Source organism: Papio anubis, chromosome 12 (assembly GCF_008728515.1).
Source record: "Papio anubis isolate 15944 chromosome 12, Panubis1.0, whole genome shotgun sequence".
In the NCBI taxonomy this organism is placed as follows: Eukaryota; Metazoa; Chordata; class Mammalia; order Primates; family Cercopithecidae; genus Papio; species Papio anubis.
The window spans coordinates 92,890,119-92,912,834 of NC_044987.1; the positions used below are offsets into that span (position 1 = coordinate 92,890,119).

General features: G+C 44.4%; 1 protein-coding gene across 4 annotated transcripts in view; it reads left to right on the forward strand.

Moving 5' to 3' along the window:
* The window catches only part of KIAA1549L (KIAA1549 like), a 297,801-nt gene that overhangs the window by 187,019 nt on the left and 88,066 nt on the right, over positions 1-22,716 (forward strand). For all 4 annotated transcript variants that reach the window (XM_021925928.2, XM_009186337.3, XM_003910061.5 and 1 more), the window contains 4 exons: positions 3,289-3,451; positions 5,135-5,194; positions 12,518-12,669; positions 19,162-19,333. In XM_021925928.2, the coding sequence (XP_021781620.2) occupies positions 3,289-3,451; positions 5,135-5,194; positions 12,518-12,669; positions 19,162-19,333 (547 nt within the window). The remainder of the gene's footprint in view (positions 1-3,288; positions 3,452-5,134; positions 5,195-12,517; positions 12,670-19,161; positions 19,334-22,716) is intronic.

Here is a 22,716-nt window from a genome sequence, read left to right on the forward strand (position 1 = left end):
TGAATGAGTGGATAATCAAATAGCATATATACATACAATGGAATATTATTCAGCCTTTAAAAATGAAGGAAATAATGGATGATTGGAATGCAGAAAAATTTTAAAAAGGAAGGAAATTCTGATGCATGCTGCAACATGGATGAACCTTGAGGACATTTTGCTAAGTGAAATAAGCCAACCACAAAAGGACAAATGCTGTATGATTTCTCTTATAAAAGGTATCTAGAATTGTCAAATTAGTAAGTGATTCCACTTATAAGAGGTATCTAGAAAATAGAGTGGTGGCTGCCAGGGGCTGTGAGGAGGGAGAAATTAGGAGTTGTTTAGTGGGTATAGAGTTTCTGTTTGGGATGATAAAGAGGTTCTAAAGATGGATGGTGGTAATGGTTGTACAACAGTGTGAATACACTTAATGCCACTGAACTATACGTTTAAAATGGTTAAATTTTATATGTGCATTTTACCACAATAAAAAAATAATTAAAACTTAACCGGTCAAGTGTAGTATATGCAGAGGCACCCACATTGCAAACTTTGTAGGTTTCCTCGGGCTCCAGGAAGATTTGGGGTTTCCTTTCATTTTGTTTTAGAGGCAGGGTCTGACTTTGTCTCCCAGACTGGGGTGCAGTGGCACAATCATGGCTCACTGCAGCCTCGAACTCCTGGGCTCAGGTGATCCTCCAGCCTCAGCCTCCCAAGCAGCTGGGACTACAGGCATGCAACATCATGCTTGGCAATTTTTTTCTATTGTTTGTAGAGACAGGGTTTTGCCATGTTGCCCAGGCTGGCCTTGAACTCCTGGGGTCTAGTGATCCATCTGCCTCGGCTTCCCAAAGTGCTGGGATTACTGGCATGAGCCACCACACCCAGCCAGGATTTGGTTTTGTTGAGAGGTAAAACATAGAATGTTCACAATAGAGATAAAGATTGAAAAGGTTGGGTTTTTTTTTTAGTTATTATTTTTTCAGGTGACCGTATGGTGAAGTTTTTTGAATTGTTCAGAAAGAAGTGCCTTTCTTTTTGGTACCTTCAGAAAGAATATGCTTAACCACAGGTATTCATGCCTTGGGGAGGAGGCTAAACCACATTCCAAAAATACTTCCAGAGGAGAGAGTCAGAGTTGAACAGACATACTGATTCAGTTTATTGTTAGTCATGGGAATATAGGCTCTGGATTAAACAATTAAAAAGGGACCAGGTGTGGTGGCTTACAATTGTAATCCCAGCACTTTGGGAGGCTGGGGTGGGTGGATCATTTGAGCCCAGGAATTTGAGGCTAACCTGGGCAACAAAGTGAGATCCTATCTCTACAAAAATGAAATAAATTAGCTGGGAGTAGTGGCGTGTGCCTACTGTAGTCCCAGCTATCCAGGAGGCTGAGGTGGGAGGATCGCTTAAGTCTAGGAGTTCAAGGCTTCAGTGAGCTACAGTCAGGTCACTGCACCTCACCCTGGGGGACAGTGTGAGACCCTGTCTCTAAACAGAGAGAGAGAGAGAGAGATCTCCCACTTATGGGAAAAAGTGAGAAATAAAATGAAGAGCTCTTCTCAATAGTTTCCTGGGTGATGGATTTCCTGAAAACCCTAACTTGATCATTACACATTCTATGCATGTAAGAAAATATCACATGTACCGCCTACATATAGATAAATATTATGTATCATTTTTTAAAGCCTGTAAAAAATTTTTTTTAACGGGAAGGTGGCAGAGATGTTAATATCTGAACATCCAAAGGTCTGGTAAAGACAGGGTATTAGTCAGTGTCCTGACAGGAAAGGGAGGCTGCACTCACCTACAGGTGGCTTTGTAGAAAGAAGAGTGGGCAGGCTCTGGGGAAACCGCAGGAGCAGTAGAGTACCCAAAGCTCTAACTGCTGGGACCTGATGGGTGCAGGGTTCAAGGTTCAGCTGCCTGATGAGAGTGAGCTTTGACCCCCAAGGAGGGAGTCCTCGGCATCACTACTTTGACCTCACTCTCCTCCTTCCCTCCCATATCCTCCCAAAGGCAGTGGAGCCCATGGGGGTTGTCCACAAGGGTCTGCCTCCAGGGGCACCAGACAGGGCAGAGAGGGTAGGTGGCAGGAGGATCTGGAGGGAGAAGGGAAGGCACCCAGCACAGAAAAAGGCCCCACCAAGTTGAATGACTTCCTACTAACAATATTTTTCAAATCTCATCTGTGGGATATTTTTGTTCATACATTGACCCAGAAAGCTTCATTTTCCAGCAACTAAAAAACTGGCTTAGACAAAATGTGAAAAGAAAACCATGCCATCTCATAGGATGTTTTACACATTCAATGTTGAATTAATAGACCACAAGGAAATGTAATTGCTCTCTAAAAAGCATATTCTATATTTCTGAATTCCTTTTTTTTTTTTTTTTTTCTTTTTGGCAGAATCTTGCTCTGTCTCCCAGGCTGGAGTGCAGTGGTGCAATCTCAGCTGACTGCAACCTCTGCCTACTGGGTTCAAGCGATTCTCTTGTCTCAGCCTTCTGAGTAGCTGGGATTACAGGCACACACCCCATGCCCAGCTAATTTTTGTTTTTTTGTTTTTTTGTTTTAGTAGAGACGGGATATCGCCATGTTGGCCGGGCTGGTCTTGAACACCTGACCTCAGGTGATCCGCCTACTTCGGCCTCCCGAGGTGCTGGGATTACAGGTGTGAACCACTGTGCCTGGCCTCTGAATTCCTTTTCTAATTAGGTTCTGTCACTCTGCCTGTGACCAGACTGGTTTTCAGCTCTGTTCGCTCCTGGTCCTTTCAACTTTCGAATTCCCTGAACGTTTGACTCAGGCTTTCTCTGAGCAGTTGAGCCCTCTTTAAATGTAACATTGCAATGCTCTATTTTATATTTTCAGAATCATAAAAGTAACCTAAGACTATTTAGCCCAGGAAAAGATACACATACCAGTGATTAAGAACCTGGAGTCAAACCACCTGGTTCAAATCCTGACTCCATCCTTTATTAGCCATGTGACCTCGGGTTGGTCCCTTGATCATTCTGGGCCTCGGTTTCCTCATCTGTGAAAGGGAGTCATCACTGGATACATCTCCTAGGGTTGTGGTAAGGATTAAATGAGATGACGTGCCCTTAGCACCCTGCCTGGCACGCAGCAAGCAATCAGAAATGATGACGGTTACTCTTGTCTCTTCCTTGCTGTTTCCCTGACCCCCTTTCATTCCTTCCCTCAACTCCTGCTTAGCCTCCTCCTCCCATGGCCTCCATGAAACACACCGTGGTCTTATTTGGCCTGTCTCCCTCCCCTTTTCTCCTGTGTTGATTCAGATTGTGAGCACGTCCAATGCCTCCCAGGCAGTCACCTTGGTGTACGTCGTGGGCAATCAGAGCACATTCCTCAACGGCACCGTCGCCAGCAGCCTCCTCAGCCAGCTCTCGGCTGAGCTGGTGGGATTCTACCTCACCTATCCGCCGCTCACCATTGCTGAACGTGAGTATGGCCATGCCTACGGGGACCCAAATGTTTCCCCGGGACCTTTCTCCATTTAGCAAACATTTATAGTGCCAGGCCACATATTACCACCTTTATCATAAAGTGACAGCTAAAATATGTGACGGATTAAGGTTGAATTGAGAAAAAGCTTAGTACACATCAAAGAAAGCACTTGCTAGGTTCCTTCGTCCTTTGCATTTCTCTTATCTCATTTAATCCTCAGACCTGCCCTATAAGACAGATGCAAAATTAGCCCCATTTTGCAGAGGAGAAAACTGAGGCTCTAAGAGGTTTCACGAGATACCCGCTCTCACTTAGCTAGTAAGCCACGGGACCTGGGGTTTGAACCCAAGTAGTCTGCCTTCTGAGCTTACAATTCTGCCTGCTAGGGCAACCGATCTCTAAGCAATCTGGGTTGCTATGGTTTTTCTCCCTCTTATGCCATCAGCAAAGGTTCCCAGACCTTGAGGCTCGGCTCTGCCTCCAGATATCATAATGTAACTCATTTGCAGTCCATGGTGTGACTTCAGTTGCTGAGGTCCCTGTAGTCTTGTGGCCTCATCTTTTTCTAATGTTTCAGTTACATAATCCTCATTACCATGCAATAGGCATAGACTTCAGAGATGCAACAGGCTACATTTTGTATCCAAATGTTTATTTGGTAGCCAAAGGATGGAAAGGTTTATACTCCTAAATTTAAACATTCTTACCTTTCACAAGGTCGCTGGGCAAGTTTATTTTTTAATACATATTAGCACAATTGTCCCATAATTTCTTTCTGGAGTTGTTTTTGACACTGTAAATAGACAAGATAATGTGTATGAATGTACTTAGCACATGGCAGCCACTCAGAATTTTTTTCAAATGTTTGTTTAATGGCAAACTTTTGTAAAGGTCCACATAATAAGGAAAGATGACTCTGGATTTTAGGGAAAAGATGATGTCATAAAAGGTGGCATTATGTCACATGTCAGCATTTTCCATCATCCTTTTATTTCTGAAAACAACTACGATTTATTGAGCACTAACCATATGCGAGGAGGCAGTGTACCAATCCCTTTGCATATATCAACTCCAGTAGGCCCCATACTTGTAAAGAAATATGGGCCTTTTGTTACAAGCATTTGGCTACTAAACTTAAGTCCTTGACATTGGAAAAATCCGAGATAATCATTCCTAACAATGTTAGTGGTAGTCCGATGATTTTTTAAGAGAAAGCCACAGCAAAGACGGGTTCCTGCTGTGGGTCTTGATAAAGAAGGTGTTCTGTTGGAACAGAAGATTTTGATGAAAAAACGGAAAGGGCAGAAACTCACAAACCCTAGAAAACTCTTCATCTACAAGTTGGACCTTTATTGAGTCTTTTGGTTTTCTAAACAGTGAGATAGTTTTGGTTCATATGTCCTGGAATCCCTAAGAATCACAAAGCAGGATTTAGCCGCTTGCTCTTTTGTCATTTATATCTGTTTTCCTTAACGAAATTTCAAATAAGCCAGGTGCCATAACGCATGCTTATAGTCCAGCTACTCGGGAGGCTTAGGTGCAAGGACCACCTGAGCCCAGGAGTTCAAGAACAGCCTGGGCAACATATCAAGATCCCATCTCAAATATAACTAACTAAATAAAATGAAACAAATCAAACCTATAAAAGTAATTGGGTATGTTTCTTATTTGTTTTAGCACTGGAATATCCCAACCTTGACATATCAGAAACAACCAGAGACTATTGGGTAATCACAGGTAATCTCTTATTTTGTTATTTCCCTTCTTCATGCTCTCAGATTTGTTTATTTTTTTAAAACTGTAGACCATTCATTAATCAGATTGGCACTTTTCTTTGCTCCTGTCTTTTAAGTCAGGGAGTTACTTCTACAGGACCAGAAGTGAATGGGATAAGCTGAGATAAGAAAAGAACATCACACTGAAGATGAATATTAGCTAAAAATTCAAAACAGCTTTCAAGTCCTCACTCAGTGGCCTCCTCTTTGCAAAAAGTGACCCTATCAGAAGTTACAGTGTTAACTGAAGAAGGTCTAGGGCACCAGTTTGTAGTGAATAGTTATCAGTTTATAAATGGAAAGCCTTTTTGGACTGCCCTATAAAACCCAAATTAAAGTTAGAGGAAGGCCGGGCATGCACTTGCCTCTCCACCCTGGCACGACACGCACCCACACCAATCCTGGCATGTCTTGACAGTGAGGGTGTTTGGAAGTAGAAGGGGGTTCTTCTGGCAGCGTTTTCTCTTTTGTTCCTTGACATTTTCCTGTGGATCTTTATGGAACAGCAAAAAAGTTCTTCTTTGTGTTTTTCAAAAGCCACACAGTAGTTTTGGGGATTGGAGAAACAAGGATTGAGAGCTGAAGAACAGATGTTTGTAGGAGGAAAAGTGGCCAGCCTAGCCAGGAAGGAAAGGAACAGGAGGAGAAGTATATGAGGTCTACTGGCACTGCTATAACCAAGTGCCACAGACTGGGTGGCTTCAACAACAGACATTTATCTGCTCTCAATCCTGGAGACTAGAAGTCTAAAGCCAAGGTGTTACAGGATTGGCTTCTCCGGAGACCTCTCTCCTTGGTTTAGAGATGGTCATCTTCCCCCTGTGTCTTCACATGCCCTTCCCTCTGGGTCTGTCTCTATTCTAATCTCTTTTTATAAGGACAACATCATATTGAATTAGGGCTCCCCAATATGACCTCATTTTCGCTTCATTTCCTTTTTTTTTTCTTTTTTTCTTTTTTTTTTTTTAATTGAGGCAGAGTTTTGTTCTCGTGGCTCAGGCTGGAGTATAATGGTGTGGTCTTGGCTCCCTGCAACCTCCACCTCCCAGGTTCAAGCGATTCTCCTGCCTCAGCCTCCCAAGTAGCTGGGATTACAGGCACACACCACCACACCCGGCTAATTTTTTTTTTGTATTTTTAGTAGAGATGGGGTTTCACCATGTTGGCCAGGCTGGTCTCAAACTCCTGACCTCAGGCGATCTGCCCGCCTTGGCCTCCCAAAGTGCTGGGACTACAGGCGTGAGTCAACACACCCGCCTGACTTCATTACCTCTTTAAAGGATCTATCTCCAAATACAGTCACATTCTGAGGTACTTGGGGTTAGGGCTTCAACAGAGGAATTTGGGGGGACAGACTGGGTGCAGTGGCTCACCCCTGTAATCCCAGAACTTTGGGAGGCTGAGGCGGGTGAATTGCTTGAGGTCAGGAGTTCAAAACCAGCCTGACCAACATATATACTAAAGATACACACACACAAAAATTAGCCCAGTGTGGTGGCGGGTGCCTGTGATCCGAGCTACTTGGGAGGCTGAGAGGCAGGAGAATCACTTGAAACCAGGAGGCGGAGGTTGTAGTGAGTCAAGATAGTGCCACTGCACTCCAGCCTGGGCGACCGAGTGAGACTGTCTCAAAACAAAAAAAAGGAATTGGAATTGGGGGAACACATGTCAGCCTGTAACAGGATGGAGGAAGATCCTGCACGTCATGGAAGATGTGCCTGGGTGAGCAACCTGGTCCCAAACCTCCCCTCTGTCCTCTCCCATCCCCTCTCTCACTTGCAGTCCCAAGCAAGCAGCAGATGGACTGCTGCCTGAAATACTAAGGACTGTACACCCCTGCTGGATGAAGCCTGCTCAAGAACTCTTCTAAATTGCAGAACATTGCATTTCTTTCCCCCCGTTGCAGAGCCATCGGTATGTAGAAATCATTTTACCTGCTAAGAAGGCAAGCAAAAAAACCAGCTCACCAGAGTTTGTGCCTAAGAGAGAAAACAGTGCTAACCCAGCAACACATTTTTGGAGCTAGCGGCTTATGTAACATTTTCAAAATCATGTTTTCTTTACAAGGAATGATGTTTTTTTAAGGTGGAGATATTCCTCCCTTCTATTAACTTTAATTGATAACGCATTCACCCATCACCACAGGCTGTCCTTGACAACCTCTTATGTCATCCTTTCTTCATCTACCCGTGTCTTGCCCTGCCTCTATTTTGGTAACATAACCTTAATCAAAATCTCCATTCCATGTCTTGTTTTCAGGACTCTCCTCAGACTTAGCCCTCTGCCCACTCACTTATGAAACCCTTATTTGTTATTGCTGTTGGTGTTCAGAATAAACAGTGGCTTCCATCACTGTGTTTAGGGCTAGCTGGATCAGTTGGTTAGTGCATGGGAAGGGCTGGAACCAGGTCTCAGGATGATCGTCCTGCCTTCCCTTTGACAACTGTGACCACCTTCTGAACCTCTGGGTAGCCACCAACCAACCTGCCCCATAATTTACCAAAAGGGTAGGGGATGGGGACCTATGAGGCTTTGTTCAGCCCTTACCCCCAGACACTCATCACAGGCTTTCTGTCTTCTGCTCATTTCTAACAGCCAAGAGGATTTGGAGCCAATTCTCTTTTCTGTAGTTTGTATTATAAAAGCCTGACATGTTTTCATCTGTTTTCCAACTAAACTTATATTAAATAGGTTTTTGCAAACTGTACATACTTCTCCTGCCTCAGAGGGTGGGTCCCTTCTCGATGGAAAAATCATTGGCTGAAAGTGACTCCTGAGGTCTCTTTACAGAGAACCCAGAGGCTACCCTGCCACTGAGGGGTCCTGCGGTGAAGTTTGTATATATGAGGCAAGATAGAAATGTGCAGATTCAATATTGCTGCCAGACAGAGGGGAGAGCCCATTTCAGGCTTATCCGTCTGCCTTTATTTCACCCGCCAGAGGCAAAATATCCCCGACCCAGCAACGGAAAAATTTCTTCTGGTCTCAGCTCTCCCTTTTTCTAACCTAGTGTGTCCTTGAGCTCAAGCCACTCGGGCCATGTGGACTTCACATTCTCCTTTTTTGGGAGGAGGGAGAAGTATTAGCTGAACATTAAGATTCTTTCAGTGCTAAATGTGTAGGATCCAACCACAAATAAAACAACTTAGCCTGAGTACAGAAGGCTGAACCAGGCCCCATCACTTGAATTGTAGAGCCCAGTGTGATTGTGAATAAAGAAGTAATAAGAGAACAGTGATGTGAAAGTCATTGAATCTTCTGGACAAAGCTCCTTTGAACACAGCTGGGGACGTGCCCAACTCCTCTAAGCTGAGTCACTGGGGGGCCAGGGCCCTGACTGATGTGCTGCGGGGCTGGTGTCTTCCTGGTTATCTGCGCCAGGTCTGAACTTCTGTGGTTCTGTGGTTTCTGTGTCTCTGCGAGAGAGAGGGGTACATGTCCCTTTCTGCTGCCTTCCAGGTGGACAGGGAGGGCTGAGGAGCCTGAGCCTGCCACATTTTTCAGGGAAAAGGGGAGGAGCCATGTCCTGGGACACATTTCCATGCCTTACAGGTGTTTTCTTCCTCTGTGTTTAGCAAAGAAGGGGCACATTGTAACAACAGCAGCTACCATTTATTGCTGTTCCATCGAGGCCTTCATGATCGCACCAGGCTAGCAGCATTTTTTATTGAATTATCTTTTCTTAACAAAGACACGATCAGTAGTAGATTGTGATGCCTGTGTTTTCAGATGAGGAACTGAGGCATAGAGAAACTCAGCAACTTGCCTGAGAATACTCAGGAAGGGGAAGCCAGGAGGCAGACTCAGGGCCCTGCCTCCAACTCCAGCTCTTCCCCAGCTGCCCCCTAAGAAGGACACATTCTCTTTGCAAAGAGTGGTGACGAAGCTGTGGAGATTGTCCAGTTGATCCCCTGTAACTCTGTGGGAGATTCCCACAGCCTCCGCTACTTCCTTGGAGGCTTTTTTTTTTTTTTTCAAAAAAATTTTTATTGGCTGGGTGTGTTGGCTCACACCTGTAATCGCAGCACTTTGGGAGGCTGAGATGGGAGGATTGCTTGAGTCCAGGAGTTTGAGACCAGTCTGGGCAACATAGTGAGACCTCATCTCTACAAAAACAAAAAATAGCCGGTGTAGTGGCTCGTGCCTGTAGTCCAGGCTACTTGGAGGCTGAGGCTGGAGGATTGCTTGAGCTCAGGAGGTCGAAGCTGCAGAGTCGTGATCCTGTCACTGCATTCCAGCCTGGGCAACAGAGAGAAACCCTACCTCAAAAGAAAAAAGAAAATTTTATTGTAAAATATAACTCACAAAAAAGTTACCATTTTGAACATTTTTAAGTGTGCAATTCAGTGGGATCAAGTATATCCACAATATTGTACAACCACCACTGCTATTTCCAGAACTTTTTTGTCCCCTGGAGGCTTTTGACTATTCCCTTTATTTGATGTCTGCCTTTGAAGCATCACCAAGATTCCCATGAAATAATCCTCGATGACACCTCTTGACTGTCCTGTGTCCCCTCTCTCACTCTTGGCCAGTGGTCAGGAGAGGACAACTTAGAAGTAATATTTCGGTCATTTGATCTATTATTTTGCTAGAGGGGCCATCTTTGAACTAGCAAGTACGTGGGCTTTTCTGTCTGGGGACAAGAGGTGGGCCAGCCCTTCCGTGATCTGATAGCTGTGTCATGAGGGACTCCGGGGGTCCTCTGGGACCTGACACAGTGGGAACAGCACAACTCTTTGTTTTATGAATTTGTAGGAATTTGGCTGATGCATGAGCTGGGAATGTCTCACCAGGGCCCTAGAAAGAGAAAAAGAACTGCTTTATACCCTCCAGGGGGATTATTTGGCATTCATGGCTTCAAAGAAGTAATTTCAGAGACCTAGCTGTGGGGTTTCTTTCTCGCTTGATCTATTTAAACATTCTCTATACGGTTATCTGGGCTTGTATGGAATGTGATCATTAGTGTTGGCTGCTGGTAGCCCCCTGTTGTACTGGATGCCATAACGTTCTTCACATCCAAGCTATTTCCATATCCTAGTAGGTGGATGGTAATGTTGATCCTTGGATGGGCTCTGGTAGAACAAACTCTATTAAATGAAAAATCTCATCTTCCCAACCCTTGCAAGTTTTGGTCTCTTTAAGAAAATGAGATTTGTTTTTCACATTTTTAATTTTAAACATGACTATGTTTGAAGGCAGCCTTTGTGTATTTGGGGTGAAGTATGTTTCCCAAAGGATGTGGAACAAGAACTGGACTTTGGGGGTAGACAGAAAAAGGGAGTCGCCCTGATAGTAAGTGAACACAGCAGTCCTAGAACAGCCCTAGTGGTCCTGAAAACCGTCCTCCCTGCATTGGCCATGGCTGAAACCATCATTCATGCTGTACCTGTTGACCACGGATACCCTGGCTATAGATGAAGCCTAATGGTGGAGAAAGGATGGGGAAGAAGGGTGTCCTCTTTACCTTCCTCACAGCAGGCAATGTTCTAAGCCGCTTTACATATCCTGTCTCATTTAAACCCTAGAACTCATTGGGCTTATGTTGGCTGTGATGTATGTGGGGAAAAGAAAGAGCAAACTGTTACTGTGTCTATGTAGAAAGTAGACATAAGAGACTCCATTTTGTTCTGTACTAAGAAAAATTCTTCTGCCTTGAGATGCTGTTAATCTGTAATCCTAGCCTCAACGCTGTGCTCTCAGAGACATGTGCTGTGTTGACTCAAGGTTTAATGGATTTAGGGCTATGCAGAATGTGCTTTGTTAAAAAAGTGCTTGAAGGCAGTATGCTTGTTAAAAGTCATCACCATTCTCTAATCTCAAGTACCCAGGGACACAGTACACTGCGGAAGGCCACAGGGACCTCTGCCTAGGAAAACCAGGTATTGTCCAAGGTTTCTCCCCCTGTGATAGCCTGAGATATGGCCTCCTGGGACCTGACCATCCCCAGCCTGACACCCGTAAAGGGTCTGTGCTGAGGAGGATTAATAAAAGAGGAAGGCCTCTTTGCAGTTGTGATAAGAGGAAGGCATCTGTCTCCTGCTAGTCTCTGGGCAATGGAATGTCTCGGTGTAAAACCCAATTGTATGTTCTATTTACTGAGATAGGAGAAAACCGCCTTAAGGCTGGAGGTGACACATGCTGGTGGCAATACTGCTCTTTAATGCACCGAGATGTTTATGTACATGCACATCAAAGCACGGCACCTTTTCTTAACCTTGTGTATGACACAGAGACCTTTGTTTACATGTTTTCCTGCTGACCCTCCCCCCACTATTACCCTATTGTCCTGCCACATCCCCCTCTCTGAGGTGGTAGAGATAATGATCAATAAATACTGAGGTAACTCAGAGACCAGTGCTGGAGCGTGTCCTCGGTAGCTGAGCATTGGTCCCTTGGGCCCACTTTTCTTTCTCTATACTTCGTCTCTGTATCTCTTTCTTTTCTCAGTCTCTCATCCCACCTGAAAAGAGTGGGACGAGAAAGGCCCACAGGTGTGGAGGGGCAGGCCACCCCTCCAATGTATACTTTCTTACTGCCTTTTTACAGAGAAGGACTTGGACTCAGGGCCAGTGGCTTGCCTGAGGTCCCTGAATTGACAAGTGCCATAAGAGATGGCCCACTCTTTCCATTCAGCCATCCTCTTCTTGAATGAGAGAGCATCTGAGGGGTCTGGGTAGCTTTAGGGTGGGCATTCAAAGGACTCCACAGAGGAGGCAGAGATGAGGACACTGCACAGGGTAGTCTGCCCAGATATAAGGGATTGAGTTGCAGGATGGAGCTCAGATTCCTCAGCAAAGCTGTTGACAAGCCAGAAGAAAACAGGAATAGCTCTGAGCCAGACCTTGAGTGGAAACCAGCAAAAATACCCATTAACCATACCTACAGCTGTGCTGTGTTCCCATGTGGACTTTTAGCAACACAGATAATCATCTTAGGTGAAGTTTGAGTTAAATACACCAACATTAGCAATGTCACAGCTCACAGAGCAAAGAGCCGAGGCTCTGGAGTTACACAGTCTGGCTTGGGTTTGGACCCTGACTCTGCTGGTTGCTAGCTGTGTGACCTCAGACAAGTCACTTAATCTTTTCAGTATCTATAACGTGTGGATAATGATTGTCATGGGGCTGTTGTGAAGGTGAAATGAGGTAAGGATGGCCAGGCCCTAACATGAGGTAGGACACAGTGACCCTTGGTGGCCTGTGCAGGGTCAGTGGTGCTTGTGCTTACTGAATCAGCAGAAAACCTGCCTGCTGAGCCTCTCCTCTGCCTTCTGCATCCACAGTGCTACAGGGTGTGGACAATTCGCTGGTGGGCCTGCACAACCAGAGCTTTGCCCGGGTCATGGAGCAGCGCCTGGCCCAGCTATTCATGATGTCCCAGCAACAAGGCCGGCGGTTTAAACGGGCCACCACCCTGGGAAGCTACACTGTGCAGGTAGGTGTATACAGAGCCACTGGGGTTTTCTAATAACTGGGGGTGGAGAATGGGGAGTGTGCTTCCTGGGACTAAATAAGTCAGTGTGCACAGAGGAGCATCCATGCTGCAAACTGACAGCCATTTTATCAATGCTGCTGTTAGGTTTTGGGAATTGATGGTCATAACCATCAAAAACATGAAGGAGGGTGAGAGTCTGCTGCTCTTCCAACATTGTCACTAACTAGGTTATAACACAAGGAAGTCTCAGTATAAAATCTGTACTCTGGCAGATATTTTTGAAACAAAAAATTCTTGGTAAGCAAGGACAGACTCATCATCAACTTGTTCAGTAAGCTCAATGAAGTCCCAGCTCTCTGTCCTTTTAGACCCTTTCATCTCCATTCCTCTGAATGGCAGATGCACCATTATTCCAGAGACAGGATACTGTTACCTGTGTGTAGTCAGTTTCAACAAACAGAATCCGCCAAGCTTATAGTGGACACCTGACGATGTAGAGATTTAGGCTGGAGGAGTGTAGCGACACTAGCTGTATCCAGCCCACATCCGCTTACCGTTTCTGTGCATTCCAGTTGGAGTTCCAACAGCCAGCCTCTGAATCTTTTTCAGAGGGCTACTTTTGAGATGTCAAAACCTGCTTTGCCCATGCCATGCTGGTTGGAAGTGCCTGGGAATTACCAGAGTTATAAATAAACCTGGTTCTCTCACTTCTTGGCTGGGAGAATTCTGAAATGTATGTTTTAGATCATTTTCAAAGCTTTCCCACAGAATTAAGCTTTAGTCATTGACTGCAGTAACTGGCTTAATAACGCACCCCTTGTAGGCTCCTTCCCATTCCTGTATTACCTCCTCACCCTCCTGCCAGTTCGTTGCACCTCTCAGATGAACTAGAAGCACTCAGCTCTTCTCAGGGTCTGCTTCTGAGGGCACCCAATCAAGGCAGTAGCCATCCCCAGGAGTAGAGATTCTAAACCTCTCTGGATACTTTAGCCAGTTCCTGCAAGAATGGGAACCTCTCTGGTGTATTCTAGCCAGGTCTACCTATCTTGAATTGTACTGTCACCACTGAGAACTCACGTCTAACTTTTTGTTAACTAATTTGTTGCGCTAGTTAACAAAGCCCTGTTAGCATGATGTCAAATTAGAGAAGCACTCCTGGTAGCTGCCTCCGGAATGGGGACTTCCTAACTGGAATCAAGCAGACTACCCCTGGCATGTGAACCCCTGATTGATGATTTGACCACATCTCGGGTGTAACTGAACCATAGCACACATGCATAGTATCACACTGTCTATGAGTAAGCATTTTAAAGGAAATTGCAGCCATTAGCATAGTCTGTGTGCAAATCCTGTCCCCAGGCAATCTTGAAAGTATAAACAACCCATCTTAATGAACACACTTCCCTGCATGAGTCATCGTCATGCCCCTGATGGGGACTCCAGGTCCCTCCATTCGCAGTTGGTGAATTTGGCCCTTTGTCCTATTGGATGTTGCTTTGGTTCTAAAAGTCTTTGTGGTCTGGAATGACCTTATCACTAGGTAAAGTGATGGTTAAACTCGCATGTCAGGTTTGTGAGTTCTCCTTTGTAGGTTCCATGTGAGCTCTATCATTTCCACTCTTCCAAATGACAGGAAGAAAGTCACTGGTGCTCAGATAATGGAACTGGGATTTGCATCAGCCAAAGGGGGAGAAGGGGCCACCCTACAACCCTGGTGTTATTTGTAAACCTAAGAAATCTAACACATTTTGCATGCCAAAGGGCCCAGAGAGGTGTTCTTTCTCTCTCTTTTTTTTTTTTTTTTTTTTTTTTTGAGACAGAGTTTTGCTCTGTTGTCCAGGCTGGAGTGCAGTGGCACAATATTGGCACACTGCAACCTCTGCCTCCCGAGTTCAAGCAATTCTCCTGCCTCAGCCTCCTGAATAGCTGGGATTACAGGTGTGCGCCACCGTGCCCAGCTAATTTTTGTATTTTTAGTAGAGACGGGATTTCGCCATGCTGGTCAGGCTGGTCTCAAACTCCTGACCTCATGATCCACCCGCCTCGGCCTCCCAAAGTGCTGGGGTTACAGGTGTGAGCCACCACATCCAGCCCTCTCTCATTTCTTCTAAGAGCTCAGTGCACTTGGCCCCTTTAGCTGCCTGGAAAGTCTGAGGGAAGCAGGTAGGGGTTTATTTCTGCAAATCCCTAATTTACAGAGGGTGTAGATCATCTTGTAACATACCCGTAAAGAAATCTTGGCAGGAAGAATTTACTATTAAGTTGAAATTGAGAGAAGCTATTAGATATTTGAATGGTCACTCAACTTCTACCAGATTCTACTAACACTTTCCCCACCTCCTTTTCCACTAGGGAAAGGAATAACATGCCCCAGTTTCCCCCAAAAAATTCACTTTATGTGGCTTACAATATGCTTCTACCCTGAAGCCTTTCTTCTGGGCTTAGATCATTTTAAAAGATGAGCTACCCTCATGAATATGGAGATTTAACTGTCTGGAATCTAAAGATATTTCTCTAGTTAACGTATTTGGAAAACTGAGGCCTAAGAGGAAACATATGACCACTAAAATTTTTTAAATATTCAACTTAATTTGTAACTGAAGTAAGGCAAGTTTTAACTACCACAAGATGCCATTTTCACCTACCAAAGATTAGTAAAATGCTACGATCCAGTATTGATGAGTGTGGAGCAAAAAGGGCACTTTCAAACACAGCAATTGGGTATGACTTTTTCTGGAGGGAAAATGAGGAATTTAGACAAGAAACTTTTAGATGATCACAGACTGACTCCTAGAAATTCATCTCAGCCAGGCACAGTGGCTCACGCCTGTAATCCCAGCACTTTGGGAGGCTAAGGTGGGTGGATCACGAGGTCAAGAAGTGGAGACTATTCTGGCCAACATGGTGAAACTGCATCTCTACCAAAAATACAAAAATTAGCTGGGCATGGTGGTGCGCGCCTGTACTCCCAGCTACTCAGGAGGCTGAGGCAGGAGAATCACCTTAACCCAGGAGGTGGAGGTTGCAGTGAGCCGAGATCGTGTCACTGCACTCCAGCCTGATGACAGAGCGAGACTCTGTCTCAGAAAAGAAAAGAAATTAATCTTGAGGACAAGGACACACAGGTGAACACAAAGACAAAAGAGTGAGGATAGTGTTTTCCAGAGAGTGTCTAGAAAGTGATTAGGCCATTCTTGCATTGCTATAAAGAAATATCTGAGACTAGGTGCTTTATAAGAAAAGAGGTTTAACTGGCTCATGGTTCTGCAGGCTGTACAGGAAGCATAGTGTTAGCATCTGCTTCTGGAAAGGCTTAAGGAAGCTTCGAGCATGGCAGAAGATGAAAGGGGAGCAGGTCTCACATGGCAGGAGCAGAAGCAAGAAAGAGGGTGGGGGGAGGTGCCACACACATTAAACAGCCGGATCTCACAAGAACTCATTCACTACTGTGAGGACAGCACCAAGCCATGAGGGAGCTGCCTCCATGACCCAGATACCTCCCACCAGGACCCACCTCCAACATTGGGAATACACAATTCAAAATGAGATTTGGAGGGGACATATAATTTGTACTATATCATGATCTTATCAAGTGTTCTTGGGAAAAGGGGCTCTCTGGCCAAATTGGTGTGGGCAAGGCTGCATTTTAAAGCCCCTTCTTGAAGAGTCCCAAAGCCTATTTGCATACCAAAGCTCTAAAAAGACCTGAAGTAAAGACATCTCCTTAATTTTCTTCAACATACTGGTTTCCAAGTTTAAATGTCAAAAAGCCCTTGTTTTTAAGTAATATCTATATATTCCCAACATTTTATTATGAACCTTTTTTTTTTTTTTTTTTTTTTTTTTTTTTTGAGATAAAGTCTCGCTGTATCACCCAGGCTGGAGTGCAGTGGTGTGAGCTTGGCTCACTGCAACCTCCACCTCCCAGGTTCAAGTGATTCTCCTGCCTCAGCCTCCTGAGTAGCTGGGAGTACAGGTGTGTGCCACTGTACCCAGCTAATTTTTGTATTTTTAGTAGAGATGGGGTTTTGCTATGTTAGTCACAGTGGTCTCAAACTCCTGACCTCAAGTGATCCACCCACCTTGGCCTCCGAAAGTGCTGGGATTACAGACACGAGCCACTGTGCCTGGCCAACAGTTTCAAACTTGTAGAACAGTTGATAAAATTATAGTCAACACACATATCACTATCTAGATTTTACAATTGACATTATACTGTTACTATTTTATATTTGATTACGTATATCATTTCCAAATACTTCCATAAGATTTTCTTAACATACATTTTCACATACTTCTAAATCATAGATTGATTTTGACATTCTAGCATTTCATATAAATGGAATCCTACAGTACATACTCTTTTGTATAAATCTTTTTTGACACAGTGTAGTGTTTTGACATTCATCCATGTTGTTATGTTATTCAGTAGTTCATTCAAATTTTTTTTTGCTGAATAATATTCTCTTGTATGAATATACTACAGTTTGGTTTATCTGTTCTTCTGTTGATGTACACCTGGGCTTTTCCAGTTTGTAGCTATTAAACAAGGCTGCTGTGAACCTTCTTCCACAAGTCCTTTGGTGACCACATGGCTTTCACTCATCTTAGGTATATAGGCTGCAATTGCTGGTTCATAGGGTTGGTGTGCATTAGTTCTATAGGAAACTGCCAGACCTTTCTCCAAAGTGTTTACACCATTTGCACTCCCACCAAGCAGACAGGTGTTCCAGTTGCTTCACTTCCTCAGCAACACTTGGTGTTGTCAGTTCTTACTTTAGCCATTCTGGTGGGTATAGAGTGGTCTTTGGTGGTTTCAATTTGAATTTCCCCATTGAGCATTTTTGTGTGCTTATTGGTTATTCAGACATCTTCCTTTGTGAAGTGTCTGATCAGCTCTTTTGCCCCCATTTTCTATTGGGTTGTAATAATATCTATTTTTTAATTGTTATGCATAGCATACACACAAAACAGTATAAGAAAGATGCAGAGTTTAAAGGACACTAATAAGAATCCACAACCTGAAGGGTAAGAACATTACCCTTACCTTATCCCAAAAGCCTTTTACATGTCTTCTCTGAGGAAGAGTGAATCTCTAAACTCTGAGTTTAGAGTGAATCTGAATTTTGTATTAAATCATTCCCATATTTTTTGTATAGATTTTACTACCCATGCCTGTATCTCTAAATAGTATATTAGGTAGTTTTGCTTAATTTTTAACTTTATATTTTGTGATTTGTTCCTTTTACTCAACATCAGGCGTTTGTATTCATCCATAATGATATGAATAACCATAGTTCATTCATTTTCACCACTACTCCATAGTATTTCATTGTGTGAGTATACAATAGCTCATTATCCAACCTATTATTAACAACTTTTTAATTTTTAGTCTTTTTACTGTTATAAACAATGTTGCTATAAACATTTTTATAATATCTTTAAATATCCTGTGAAATTCATAATCTGTAATATAAACTTTGGAAAATACTATTTATGATTTGTTAATTATAACTGCAAAAAGTTGATAACCAAATGTTCAATAATCAAGGGTTAGTTTGATTCACCAGGCATGCATACAGTAGAACACTATGTAGGTATTGAAACTTAAGTTTTAGTATTTGTGATTATCAATTGCTAATTACAGTAGTAAAAAATTAGTAACAATCTAAATGTTTAATAATAAAAGATCATTTAAATAAGTTTATGAGATATGCATCAGAATGCCATGTAAAAATAAACGTTTATGCTTTTGTTATATTTAAGGTCCTTTAAAGATGCAAGTAAAAATTGCAAGATACTGTATATAGACTATGATAAATAATTTTGTAAACTAGTAAGGAAAAGGGTTGTGTGGGCAAGAACAAAGAATGGAAGCAAATACTCTATAATGGCAACAGTAATTAGCTTGTGATAGAAGGATTACAGATTGTTTTTATTTTATTTCTTGATGTTTTTCCGTATTTTCAAATTTTCTTACAGTGAATATGTATAACTTTTAGAGAACAAAAAGCAAAACCATTATTTTAGAAAAAGAACATTGGGTTTCCAAGTAGTGCTTTTATCAGAGATCTTTTGAATTGCAGACATATAAGTTCATTTTTCTCCCTCTCTGGCAATTACAGATATTTGAAATTAACAGTCCTGTTTGAGAATAACCTAACATGCCCTGAATTAAATGCAGAGGCCTATTTTCAAATGAGGCCAGAGTTCTGTGGATGCTGGGAGACATCACTATCCTGTGTTTTCTTCTCCAACCGCAAACTGTTCTTTCCAGATGTTCATATTTTTCAAACCCTTTTTCTCCTCCCAGTCTCCTGCTCCAGCGAGAGCAGGCTTCTTGAGAAGCTATATATAGGGAGGTATGCAAAGGTTGGCGTCTAGCCACAGAAGGCTTCAGCAGTCGGGAGAGGAACATCTGCTGATCACCTGGGTGATTGCAGGGTCCGTGCAAGATGCCCTGCAAACACTCGGCCTCTCTTTTTCCGAAAGATGGTGAAGATGCAGCGTGTCCCAGGCCCGAAGGACCCAGCGGAGCTGACTTACTACACCCTGTACAACGGGAAGCCTTTGCTGGGGACCGCAGCTGCCAAGATCCTGAGCACCATTGATTCCCAAAGGATGGCCTTGACCCTGCATCACGTTGTCCTTCTGCAAGCTGACCGTAAGGGGATGGTCTTTTTATTCAGTCTTTTTAATGCCATTAAATGTTTCCTGAAAATCAAAATGATTCCCCAAACTCATGTTAATGGTCTCAGAGCTAAACATACTTGTATTCTGGAAGGGTCTTAAATCAATCAGCTATGTTTCTGTGTTGTTTCAAGCAATAAGGGATATGTTTTGGATATTGGAAGGATGGCAATGATATTACTTTGCCCCCAAGTCCTACCCCCCTTCTTCCTCAGCATAATCTAGTGAACAGCTATGAAAATCACTGTAGCTGAGTTTATTTTTGTATGCCAGGGGGATTAAAGATAATTTGATTCAACAAACACTTATAAAGTTCTACATGAAGTCGCTTAGTGCTGCAGGATGTATGGAAGTGGGCGAGACCTGGCTCCTGCCCTTAAGGAGCAGGGAGACTTAATGCGGGTGCAATGGCACCTAACACAGGAAAGTGCTGCAAAAGGCAGTGTGTGATACAGGGTCAGCAGAGGGAGGGTTTGCTTCGAAGGGGCATCTGGAAAGGGTGAGCAGAGGAAGGATGTTAAAAATAATAGCTGTCTCTTTGAATACCCTCCCCTGGGGCAGCTGCTATGCTAGTTACTTCACCTAGATTTTCTCACTTTCTATTCTCATTGGGGCAGTGTTTACTCAGATCTAAACCACAGGAAAGGAACCCAAGGCTCAGAAAAATGAAATAACCTGCTTGGCATCACAGAAGAAGTGCTTAGGTGGCCGGGATATTAATCTACATCTGTCTGTCTGTCTGACTTTGAACCTGTGTTCTTAACTACATGACACTTGAAGATTTCAGCAGAGGGAGAAGAGGGTGTGCATATTCCAGAAAGAGAGGGCGGCATGAGCGAAAGAATGGAGGTGAAAAGTACCAGGTGTGCTTGAAAACTAGTTCAGGTTGCCTGGGGCGCCGACACCCATGGAAGAGTTAATGGAATTGGAAAGGTGTATTGATCTGGAGACTAAGGCTTTGAATGACAGGGAAGGAGATAGTACATACTCTGATCAGCTGTGGGGTGCTGATGAAGATTTCTGAGCTAAGGAGTAATATCATTGGAACTGCCCATTTTTAGGAAACTTAATTGGTCAGCAGTGTCCAGGATGGGAGCAGACAGGAAGTGGCAGGACTGGTGAGGCGGCTCTATGGTGTCCCAGGCATTGGGAACCCAAACAAAAGCTATAAAGAGAGTGGGGGAAGGGGAAAGGGTGTGAAGGTGAGAGATTGGGTGGTAGAAATGTTAGTATTTGGCAGCATACTGAGCGTGAAGGCAGGAAAGGTCATCTCCCGTGGGTTTGCTTTCCTAGCTTATGTCTGTGCTCTCCAAGTCCCTGACACCTGGCTCTTGGTCTTCCTCTCCTGCTCAGCTCTTGTCTTCATCCAGTTTACTTTTGCTTCCAGGGTGATGGTCCAGACCTTGTGTTGTCTTGCTCGGCCAGCACATCCTCACAGACACAACTTTGTCTAGGAATGACAATGGTCACTCTCTGCAATCTTGTTTTTCAAAATGACATTTTAAACCAAGATTCTCTTCCTTTGCACCTCTCCCCTTCCCTCCCTGTGGGCTCCGTCCTCACCCACTCAACAGCTTGCTTCATCTGTTTTGCCGCATCATCTTTATGTGGACTCCAGAGCATTCTGTTCTCAGCTCTTTCTCCCCCTCTCCAGGTGAGGAATAAATCATAGAGGACGGGAGTGAAAACCACTGCAGGTGCCCAGGCGAGAGCTGAAGGTACTAAAAGTGCACACTCAGAGAAGTGAACAGATTCGGGATATTTCAGGGGACAGAGTCAATGGCGCAAGATAGTGATTCTGTGTGTAGCCAGGGAAGGAAGTGGGACTCAGAGGAATCAAGGGTGACTCGTAGGTGCTGGCTTGAGCATTGGTTGTGGTGCCATTTTTTGAGATGCAGAAGGTGCAGGTCAAAGAGGATAAGTGGGGTTGGAATGGGAACAGGGGAGATGGAGCTGGGATTTTGATTGTAGGCATGTTAGGTGTGAGATGTCTACTAGACATCCACGTGGATCTCGGAAGACAAACTCAGGAGTCATCAACATATAGGTGACATTTAGAGCTAAGGGAATAGGTGAGAATAACCAGGTGGGTTTAGCTAGAGAGAAAAGGGAGAAACTGAGCCCTGGGGAATCCACATGTGGGAAGAGTGACAGCGAGCAGAGGACACTGACCAGGAGCAGCCAGGCAGATGGGAGGAGAGCATGGGGTTCAGCAAGCAAGCAAGGACAGCAGATCTCAGGGGAGGGAGAGAGCTGTGTTGATGTATATTCCCAAGAGGCAGGGAGTGGTAGGGTAGAGATTAGAGGTTGGAGGTTGTGACCTTAGCAGGAGTGGTTTTGCAAGCAGATGGGCTGAGAAGAACAAGGTGTGGGGAAGCAGTGACAGCAAAGGGAAGGAAATTTTCTGGGGCAGTTGCTGGAGGGACTCTATGGCATCCCAGGTATTGAGAACCCAAACAAAAGCTAGAAAGCTTGAATTGGTGTGTGTTTGAATATTGAGGGGATGCTGTCATGGAGAGGGAGAAGCTGACGATGCAGAAGAGAGAGGCAGGAATAGTAGGTGCAAAATCTGTCAATGAATGAGGCAGTGGGATCTGGTGCACAGGTGGAGGGGTCTGCAGGGACAGCTGGTCCTTTCTAATGAGGGGAAAGTGGCGTACAGGGGACACATGGTGATGGAAGCTTGCAGACGCTGTCTCTCTGCTCTCTTGGGCATAGTGAAATGAAGTAGGCAGCTGAGATCGAGGTTTGTGGGGTGGATCTGAGCTGAGGTGTGGTAATACACACTGAGAATGGCAGAGCAGACTGTCCAAAAAGTGCCTGAAGATGGGCAGACAGGGCTCCACTTCTCCTTAATCCTCATGGCTGTGTCCATACCACTTCTTTTTTTCAATCCCAGGTCCTTTGAAGCTCCCCGTTCTTTGCTGCAGTCACCTCAGGGCCCCAAGAGGCCCCCATCACTCACTGGAGATTTATGCACCTGGCTCAGTATCTCTTCCTCTCTAACACTTCTTCTGTTCTGGCCATCTGCTGCTTTGACCTGTCAGTTCTGTAACAGTTCTATGATGGTCACTCTCTGCAGTCTTATTCTCAAAATGACTTTTTTAGCCAAGACTCTCTTCCTTCACTCCTCAAGGCTACCCCAGGCCTTGAGGTACTTGGGACAGGCATGAGAAGGAGAGCTGCTTCATGGTGAGCAGAGGTGAATGAAGTGTCAGGAGGACCGGGTGAGGCTAAGGGACTTTGCTGGTGGCAGTTGATGGGGCGCAGTGGATGGGGTCAGGGGCCAGGACAGGAGAGAGAGGTCGTATCAGGTTAGAGTCATGGAGCCTTTTGGGAGTGAGAGTCTGGGAGGTG